The sequence below is a fragment of the Lacerta agilis genome, chromosome 14 (genome assembly GCF_009819535.1).
Source record: "Lacerta agilis isolate rLacAgi1 chromosome 14, rLacAgi1.pri, whole genome shotgun sequence".
NCBI classification, from domain to species: domain Eukaryota; kingdom Metazoa; phylum Chordata; class Lepidosauria; order Squamata; family Lacertidae; genus Lacerta; species Lacerta agilis.
In genome coordinates this window covers 25,051,089-25,061,432 of record NC_046325.1, presented here as the reverse complement: position 1 = coordinate 25,061,432, position 10,344 = coordinate 25,051,089, and the positions used below count along the sequence as shown (strand labels likewise).

Below are 10,344 nucleotides of genomic sequence, written 5' to 3'. Positions count from 1 at the left end.
AGCGGGTCTTCAGGTGTGGTTTGCTAGGACTCTGCTTTCAGACTTCCCCAAACAACTGCAGAAACATTTGTAGTATTTATGAAAGCCATACTTCCTTTGGATCAGCACACAGTTGCAAAAACCACACACCAAAGGGATTTTGCTGGTTTACTGCCCACATCGCTGCCCAGGAGTCTCCCTGACAGAGCTGGTCTCAGGCGGTGTTGAGGGCTCCCAGACTGCTTTGGGGTGGCTCAGGACCTAGTGGCAGTGAAGGCAGCAAAGAAGATTGCATTCTCGCTGTACCATCCAGAACTTGCCCCGGTAGTGTGAGGCCTGGCCAAAAGGAGGTGGTGGAAGGGAGGGTAGCTCAGTGTGACTTGTTTGCAAAGCATTATGGAGAAAAAAATTACTTGTATCCACCAGGATCTTGACTGCTATTCTAGCAGATTAATCTCAAGGGGGTTGACTTTGTTCTTGTTGCTCTTACTATGATTTTTTTCATTTTCATCTTGTATTTTTTATGCTGTGAACTGCCCTGAGATCAGTGGATGGCAGATGGTATGCACATTTAATAAATAATAATGCAGGGAGTTGGGGCACCCTGAGCCATGAATTCTCCATGCAGGCGAGGGCTGATGGGAACTAAAGTCCAACAACATCCAGGCTGGGGTGGTGGTGTCTTAGACCCCTCGCCCTTCCAAAGCACGTTTCCATTCTTAATCTCTAGAGTCTAGACGCTTGTATCGAGCATTTCCACGAGGCAATTCTGAGGTCTACACGGGAGAGGGAACAATAGATCGACCTTTTTCATTATCTGAACGGGATTTCCGAGTAAACACAGAAACCCACATTTAACTCCCCCCCCCGCCTCGAAGCTATTCATTGATACCAATGTTTAAAAAACCCACTCCCACCCCCCCAAACTGAAAGAGGACGAATTCCTGTATGTGGCGCTATCGCCACATTGTTCCATTGTTCTGACACATTGACAATCCTCACTTCCGGCCGCACTCCCTATAAAAAAATTAAATAAATCTGGGGAATATTTAAATGTGATTTCTCGATGGGGACCCGGAAAGGATAAAGTAAAATAGTGAGATTGTCTTTTCTACACTTTTCTAACTCTGGCGCGATAACAGGCTCTTATTAGAAAACGGCAGGCGGTGTTTGACTCTCTAGCCTTTCCCTTCCCTCTGTGTCTATGGTTCATCCGATGGTGTCTATGGTTCCTCCGCTGTCCGGCTTCCTCTTCCGTCCTTCCTCCGCGTGACCCTGACGCGAGAACCCCGCCCCTATGACGTCAACCCGGCCAAGGCGGAAGAAGAAGGGGAAGAAATAACAAGGAGCTGGAAAGGAGGGGACTGAGGCTGTTGCTGCTGCTGCTGCTGCTGTTGCTGGGTAAGGGGCTGCTTCCCTTTTTCTGGGTTATTATCGGGAGGGGGATTAGGAAAGCCCGCAGGGCTCGGGTTCGGGCAGCTGCGGGGAGAGGGGAACTGGGATGATGGTGTCGGGTGTGGGGCAGCTGGTGGATTTAAGATTTAAGTGAGAGGATTGGGTGCGTTATGTGGGGCTGTTCGTCCCCACCCTCGTTTATTTCCTGTTGTATTAACATAGTATATTATAGTATAATTATATGTAATGATATGTATGTGTGTGTGTGTGAGAGAGATAAATTTACTGTGGAAATACAACAACAACAACAACAACAATTTATTATTTATACCCCGCCTGGGTTTCCCCAGCCACTCTGGGTGGCTTCCAACAAAAGATTAAAAATACATTAAAACATCAGTCATTTAAAAACTTCCCTAAACAGGGCTTCCTCCAGATGCCTTCTAAATGTCAGATAGTTGTTTATTTCATTGACATCTGATGGGAGGGTGTTCCACAGAGAGGGCGCCACTACCAAGAAGGCCCTCGGTATAACTTTTCTGGTTGTCCCAGAGTCGCACAAAGTAAAATTTAGCAAATGCCCCTCCTTTCAGGCTGGTAAATCTCACCAGATTATCCTTTGAGTTGACATTCAGTAATTATTTTACAGTGCTGCCCTTTTCCTTTTTACTCTCCTCTCCCTCCCTCGCCAGGAGCCTCACAACGTAGATTTTCTAGGTTACCCCTACTCAAATCTCAGTGCTGTTGCCCTCTGTTGAGCTGCCTTGGCAGCTTTCTTTGTGGTGGTCAGATGGTCTACTGTAAGCCTTTTTTTCTTTTTTTGTATTGCATGCTTTGGGTGCCATGGCAGAAAGACAACATATAAATGCAACAAACAAACAAACAAGTGTGGTATTACAGTAAAGAGTGTGGATCAGGGTGCAGAATCTTTTTCAGACGGGGGGAGGCACATTCCCTTCTGTGCAGTCAGTGATGGGTGAGGTCAGAGGCAAAACTGGTCAGAGCTACAAAAGTAAAGTTTACCTTTATACAGTAGGCTATTATCTACACATGCTCCTATCTGTCCTTCATCTTGGCAAGCATGAGACATTATCAGAGATCAAGGACGCATTCCACTCAGGTGAAAACACTCAAGGAAGGTGTAAAATATGGCCAGGAAAGTTGGTATTTGTGACCTTGGGAGAGGGATACAGTGGTACCTCAGGTTACATACGCTTCAGGTTACATACTCCGCTAACCCAGAAATAATGCTTCAGGTTAAGAACTTTGCTTCAGGATAAGAACAGAAATCGTGCTCTGGCGGCGCAGCGGCAGCGGGAGGTCCCATTAGCTAAAGTGGTGCTTCAGGTTAAGAACAGTTTCAGGTTAAGAACGGACCTCCGGAACAAATTAAGTACTTAACCAGAGGTACCACTGTTTGTGGCTGTGGAGGAGCTGTGGCCTGGTGATAGTCCTTAGGGCCAGCTAGAGATGCCCTGGGAGCCACATTTGGGCCTCAGACCTGAGGTCCTCCATCCCTAGTATCAACCAACCTCCCTCCACCCGACAGCATAAAATACTGAACAGCAGAGTTCTTTCAGTTTGTTGATGGTCTCAGTGGAGCTTAATGACAGGAATTCCTTGGCCAGGTTTCATACCTGTTGAAATCATTGTCTGTTTTTCACTCCTGTTTCTATTCTGGGAGAATCCTCTCTTGGGTAGCTTTTATAAGGAGGCTTAGTTGTTTTTGATCCTTGAATGGGAGATACATTAATGTATAAATGTACGTGAAAGTGGTAGCAGTTATATGCTCAACATAAATACTTCAAAATGCCTTCTAGGTCTTGTTTATGGGTTTTCTTATATTATATTTTTATATTAGAGTCATTAATAGGGGTTAACCTTCACCCCCTTGTCCCTCCCCTTTAATAATTGAAGAATCACATTCGGAGCCAAAAATGCTTTACAGGGTAACTAATTTTTGTTAGTTAAGCAGTCTATATTAATGTGATGCTAATGCAGAAGCTCTGTATGAGTATGAAAGAGATGGAGATCTCCAGGCTGGTTGCCAAGTGACTCTCTTCCATGCCTGGCTTGTCTCTTTGGCGGCATCACTCCTGTGCCCTTGTCATCCTGTTTAGGTACGGTATGTATTCATTTTGGATTTGTATCACTCCGATCTGCAGGTAACAGTAGACTGACAGAAAGAAGTCACACACAGAAAGAAGGGAGAAAGAAGTAAAGGAGGGTGTTTTGTGTGTACAGTTTGCCTCTGAGATACCTCGTTTTCTTTCCTCTCCAAATCTCTACTACTGAGTTTGCCCTGGGGTTTCCCAGATTATGGCATGTGTCTGTAGACATTAAGGAAGCCAACCCCTACCTCCCTTGCACCACCCCTTGATTTACACCTCTCTTGGTCATACTAGAGAGTGGCAAAGAGACACAATGGAGGGCCATGCTGTGCTGTGTGTGGTGGCCAGTTAAAATAATAAAGCTGAATAACACATTAAAAGGACATCCTACATTTTAACCTTGCTAAGACTCTGCTCAACTAAAGTTATTGTACAGCTTGCTACCAAAATATACCATGATTCAGCTACCAGTAAATCTTCAGGGAACAAAATTTTGTAACTACTGTAGCTGTAGGTTACAAAAGAAACTTTTGGATAATCACGGAGGTCAGAGGGTAGTGGTTTCTTAGATATGTTTGGTACATGAACCATGTTATGGGATTTACCGTCAATAGACTTTTTTTTAAGAGTAGGCATAGGGATCTTGTGAGTGAGAGGGTGGCATTTCTGAACATTTGTTATAGAACAGGCTTCCTCAAACTCGGCCCTCCAGATGTTTTTGGCCTACAATTCCCATGATCCCTAGCTAGCAGGATCAGTGGTCAGGGATGATGTGCATTGTAGTCTCAAAACATCTGGAGGGCCGAGTCTGAGGAAGCCTTTTATAGACCCTCCTCTCCCTTTCCTTTTCCTTAAACTGCTTGGTGGGCCTCTGGCCCAGCTAACTGCAGCATTGTGATGCTAGCATTGTGATGTCACACAGGCTGTGTCTTGGGCTCTGCCACTAACCTTGAGTTAGTAGTCTACAGCCTATGGCAGACAGATGCTTGCTCAAAAATATGCCTGTGCTTTACTCCAGAAGTTCAGTATGCTGTCAGTGGTTGTTCAAAGCATCAGATTGTGCTTTGGAACTGGGTAAGGCTGGCTGATACTGGGCATCTGCTCATGCCTAGAAGAGTGTTTCCTTTTTGTTTTTCTGCTCGCTTTCTAGAAGTTACATTCTGTTTCTTTGGTTCTTTCATTCCACTCCCCTTCACTCATTTCATGAAATTTCTATTATGTGCGCACAGCATCAGATAGCTGGTGCTGGGATAGGAAATTTAGAGAGTGTTAATATAATTGGTTGATTCAAACTGATATTGTTTTATTTGAATTAGAAGATTTCACCCTGTAGGACAATGTCCTGTCTGAGTGGCTTACTTACTTACTTACTTACTTACTGAAGGAATGAATGAATGAATGAATGAATGAATAAATATCCACATTGAACTACGTAGAAGGTGCTTAAGTGTTTGTCATTATTATATTGAGTTATATTGTAAGCAGTAAATGACAGCAGCACCAAAAACTGAAAATTGGGTCAGTAAGCCCCTGTTTACTCAAGCCTGTTAGCAAAGCATGATCAAAGCAAGAGGAAAAAATGTGTATTTGCTCCTTTCAGAAAGGTGTATGGTCAAATCACCCATAGCTTTCTCTCTCTGTGCGGTATTTTCATGGTCAGATATATTTTTCAGCCCTCGCTCTCTGGCCTTTTCTCAGTGCCCAGGATAATATGTTTATCACTAGGCTCTGATAGTCGTTCCTCTCATAACCCATTATTCCTCTTTTTAGTGGCCATCTAGTGGTCAGAGTTCATTTTTGCTCTTACCACAAAGCACTTCATAAGGATAGATGTATGTATCTATCTCAAGTCTCTCATCATCTGACTCTCTGCCTTAACAATTGTAGGCTGACTTATCTTCTGCCACAATGGATTTGCTGTTTGGACGCCGGAAAACCCCGGAAGAGATGCTCCGGCAAAACCAACGGGCTCTGAACCGTGCCATGCGAGAGCTGGACCGAGAACGGCAGAAGTTGGAAACCCAAGAGAAGAAAATAATTGCTGACATCAAGAAGATGGCTAAACAGGGGCAGATGGTGAGCTTGGGAGGGAAGTGCAGATGTGCCATCGGAGGGCAACCCTTATCTCCGTCTCTTAACTTGTTTCTCTAACCCCAGGATGCAGTGAAGATCATGGCGAAAGACCTGGTGAGGACAAGGCGCTACGTCAAGAAGTTCATCATGATGCGGGCTAATATCCAGGCAGTGTCCCTCAAGATACAGACCCTCAAGTCTAACAACTCCATGGCTCAGGCAATGAAAGGTGTCACCAAAGCCATGGCTACTATGAACAGACAGGTAGGTTGTCTCTAAGCCAGTCCAGCAAGGGGTTCTGCAGTGCCAGGAGAGAGAGATCTTGAGGGGACATAGCCTGGTTCTACAGCACCTTCTTTGCATGCACAAGGTCCCAGGTTCCACCTTTGGTATTTCCAGCATAAAGGAGGATAGCAGAGGATAGGAAAGACCCCTCTTCCTGAGACCCCCAGGGAGAGTAGACAATATTTGACCTTAGCTTACTTCTCCCAGACAACAACAGCATCTGGAGCAGTTGACTTGTTTGCACTAAGGGAGGATTCACCAGACTGGATTTGAGCTGTTCTGGGCTGTTCATTCTGTTATGTCTAAGTTTTGCTTCTTTAGAAATGAAAATTCAACCTGCTTCTTTCTTGGTAAGACAGCTTTCCGTATGTAGTGATGTGATTGTGCTCCTACAGGTTCTTAAGCCTACTACGGCTTCCACCTGTGTGGAAGACAGATGACTGACTCTATCTCTTTCTGGGATGCTGTAACAACAGGCTTCATGGGTTTCTTTTAGCTCAAGTTGCCCCAAATCCAGAAGATCATGATGGAGTTTGAGAAACAGTCGGAGATCATGGACATGAAGGAGGAGATGATGAATGATGCCATTGATGATGCCATGGGAGATGAAGAAGATGAAGAGGAAAGGTGTGTATACGATGGGGGACAGTTATGGGTCCATAAGCAAAGACAGTGGGGAGTGGTCGCCTCTATTTCCCCATTGCTGGTTAGCCCTTAACTTCTGTAGGTAGCTTAGGTTTTGGAATGATGCTTCTCCTTGGTCACATGAAGGCAGCAGCTTCTGCACCAGTATTCCTGCTTAAACCTCTTGTGAAATCTGGGCTTGCCCACTCTGATTTCTTGATGAGGTTCCTGCAGAGGGTGTGTGTATGTGGTAATTGAGAGAGAGGTTATTGGTGCTGCTGCCACCATCATTGAATGGCAGTGTCTCAAAGGGAACAACGGAATGAGTTTGAGACCATTCAGATCATCTGTGGCATGTTAATCAAATGGAGAAGGAAGTGGGGATGAGTCTTTCTCTCTCTGTTTCATTTCCGGCTATCATCCATCAGTTAGAGGGGCAACTGCTTCACTTTGTGCATTTTAGAACTCTTGTTTTCTGTTCTAGAAGCTGTGCATTCTAGAACTCTTGTTTTCTATTGTCTAGGTTTCTTATCAGTTCTAGAACCCTGATTTTCCAAGGTTCTGAAATGCATGAGTAGAGAGGGCTCTGCACTAGAGCCAGTCACACTCCATCTTGTGGAGGACCACTGTGAGTGCGAAGGAGGGTGGGGTGAGTTGTACCCCTGGTTGCACCCTTGCTTCCTTCTCCACGACATCATCACTTGAATGGCAAGCACCTAAATAGGGATATTATCCATGAGAAATATATACTCTTTGCCCATCTGTGCACACACACAATAATTTATTGTATGCTTGTATATTTGTGTGCGTAGCTGAGCAGTACTCAAATGCAAGGGGCATGGGCTGACTCCAGGTAAGACAGGGAAGGGTGGCTGGGAGCAGCAGAATTCCAGCTGCCATATCCCTCCTAGCTCTATGCAGAGCACAACAAGTGGAGCCCTCTCTACTCAATGAAGCAAAATACGTAAGTTCATAATGAAACAAAATACATAAGTTCACCCAAAATCTCACCAACAGTTGCTTGCAGTGGGGGCAGATAGGGAAGCAGGGAGAACAGGATGTGCCGACACAGATGCATCTTGAGATCTCATGCTCTTACCCTTCCATTCACAGTGATGCTGTTGTCTCCCAGGTGCTGGATGAGTTAGGTCTGACGCTGACGGATGAGCTATCCAGTGAGTATCTGTGCATAGTGAACATAAGAGTGGAAGGAACAGTTTGGCAAAGGCAAGAGGCCACAACTAACATTGCCCTTGCAGGACCAGTGCAATTCCCAGACAGGGAAGACCAGGCCCGTTGGCAGGAGGAAAGGAGTGGAGTGGTCCTGTTTAGCACAAATGGGGAATGACCTTTTTACTTCATGCCTTGATAAGGAGCTTCTAGGATAGGGAACCTCCGGTCATCCAGTTGTTTCTTGAACACCTGGTCCCATCATCCCTAGTCATCGGCTAGGCTGGGCATTGGAGTCCAACAACATCTGGAAGGCCACACTTCCCCCATTCCTGTTGTATAAGAATCTGCCTTACCTTCTGTAGGGAACAGAGTGCTGGACTTGATGGACCTTGTTGCAAAAGGCTGTGAAGGGGCCTCAGCGTCCCTGATTTTGAGGGAATCGCACACACTGATGTTCAGATGAGTCAGAGAGCGGTGCTAATAACAGGGTTAGGATCAGCGCTGCAGAAGTTGTGGGGTGCTTTTAATTTTCAATAATAGGTCTGCTGCCATCACTTGACCCACATGCTTATGTTCTGGTAGGCAGGGATACCAAGTCTGAGCAAGCAGAAACTGGACTGTTGTGAAATTTCTCTTGTGAAATTTCTCAGTAAGATTTCCAGCCTCATTGTTTACCTCTTAAAGCATGGATGGGTAACCTGTTGCCCTCCAGATACAGGGATGGTGGTTGTAGTTCAACAACAACAACAATTTTATTATATATATGCCACCCACCTGACTGCGTTGCCCCGGCCACTCTGGGCAGCTCCCAACAAAATATTAAAAACACAACAAAACATCACACATTAAAAACTTTGATATACAGGGCTGCAATACCTAGAGGGCTGCAGGTTCCCCATCCCTGGCCTAAAAAACACTCCCTTGGTGATGTAGAACCCAGAAGGGACACAGACTGAAACATAGTAAGGAAATGAAACAATGTACATAAGAAATGAAAGAAGGTAAAGGTTAAAGACTTAAGAGTCTTTAACACCCTCCAGGTGTTGTTGAGCTGCACCATAAATTCAAAGCCACTACCTTAGCGGTTATACTACCTTAGCGGTCATGGCTTCCCCCAATGAATCCTGGGAACTGTAGTTTAAGGTTGCCCTGACAGCTCTCCATACTTTTACGAACTACAGTTCTTAGGATCCTTTGGAGGAAGCCATGATTGTTAAAGTGGTAGAAGAGGTAATGTATGGAGTGGTCGTGACCTACATCTCTTGCATGCATATGTAGTTCTATGCACTGCCCAGGGTCCTTACTGGGTGTAGGGTTGGTGCTAAGGATGTGGCGAGAACTGGGGAAAGGGCGGGGAATGGCGTCCCTTCTGCCACCTCAGACTTCCCTCTTCTCCCTTCCAGACTTGCCTTCAACTGGCGGTTCTCTGAGCGTGGCGGCGGGGAAGAAAGCCGAAGCCTCCTCTGCAGCTCTCGCCGATGCAGATGCCGACCTGGAGGAGCGCCTCAAGAACCTGCGGCGGGACTAGCGGGCACGGAGCTTGGCTCTCCTCCCCCTGCCGTCGCCTGGCTCTTTGAAACCCTCCTGGCGTTGGGATGACTTCTGCTGCGGCAGGGAGCAGGGCCTCGTGGGCTCCTGAGGGGTGTGGCTGTGGGCAGCATGAGGGGTGGGGAAGGGTTCCATGGAGCTGTGTAGTGCTCTTGCTCCCCCTCCCTTTCCTTTTTTTTAAAAAAAGGACTTTAAGCATCACTAGGCGAGGTCGTGGAGGCAAAGGGTTTTCTTTTTCCTGTATCTTGTCAATGCCTCCATTCCACAAGCCTGGGTGGTTTGGAGACTCGAACGAGCTCTCTTCTGAATGGTGGGGGAAGGTGTGTTTGACATCCCCTACTGTAACCTCTGCCCAGTCCCTGATTATAATCCCCGCCCCCCTTGGTGGTGACGGTGATGCGAGAAGAGAAGCACCAGGCAGCACCTTGGCTGATAATCTCCTGCTCCCGCGAACGGGGCGAGAGACTCTCTGGCACTTTTCCTGGCTTAAAAGCTTTATATACAGCCCTGCTCCCTGGCGTCAGGTGGGCCTTGCCATTGCATCTGTCTGTCTCTTGTAATAAAGGTTGTAGATTTGTATTGAATGTTCTTGTAGCATCTGCTCTTGCTCCCATGGTGGAGTGTCAGAGCTGCGAGGCCCAATAGTCTCGGCACTGCTGTCGGTGTGTATCTGGCTTTCTGACGCAACCCATGACTTTGGAGAAGTGTACATAGGTGTTGCATGCAGGGGATTATTGTAGGTTTTAGTGCAGGCGTAGAGAATTTTGGCCCTCCAGGTGTTGTTGAGCCACAGCTCCCATCAGACCCAGTAAGGAGGGCCAGTGGCTGGGGTGATGGGAGTTGTAGTTTGGCAACACCTGGAAGGTGAAAGGTTCCTGGTTTAGTATGTTGACTATGTTTGCTTGCCTCTTAAACATGTAAATAGTTCAAGACCACAGGCGCTGGTTGTGGAGCAGCCGCCAAGTTCCACCCCTACCCGGCCTGCCAATCACCTTGAAATTCTCAAAATGGACAACTTGGGTTGAAATGCAGCACTCTTGAATGTTTAGCAGGGCCCTGTGCCACCAACTTCAGCTATGGTGTGACTGGAATATTGTGGCACCCTGTTTGCCTTTCGAACTGGAGAGGCTGGAAAGTATTCTGCAAACATGAAAAT

General features: G+C 46.4%; 1 protein-coding gene across 5 annotated transcripts; it reads left to right on the top strand.

Annotated features, from left to right (window-relative positions):
* Window positions 1-1,295: 1,295 nt before the first annotated feature.
* Window positions 1,296-9,772, top strand: CHMP2A (charged multivesicular body protein 2A). 5 transcript variants are annotated; one of them, XM_033169666.1, is made up of 6 exons: window positions 1,296-1,373; window positions 5,372-5,561; window positions 5,643-5,822; window positions 6,340-6,470; window positions 7,581-7,642; window positions 9,044-9,168. In XM_033169666.1, the coding sequence occupies exons 2-6, from the start codon at window positions 5,394-5,396 to the stop codon at window positions 9,166-9,168; spliced, it is 666 nt and encodes a 221-aa protein (XP_033025557.1). In that variant the 5' UTR covers window positions 1,296-1,373; window positions 5,372-5,393. The 5 variants fall into 5 exon arrangements, with proteins under 5 accessions (XP_033025557.1, XP_033025556.1, XP_033025559.1 ...); XM_033169665.1 differs by having other exon boundaries at window positions 1,297-1,380; window positions 5,373-5,561; XM_033169668.1 differs by having other exon boundaries at window positions 1,301-1,364.
* The last annotated feature ends 572 nt before the right edge of the window (window positions 9,773-10,344 follow it).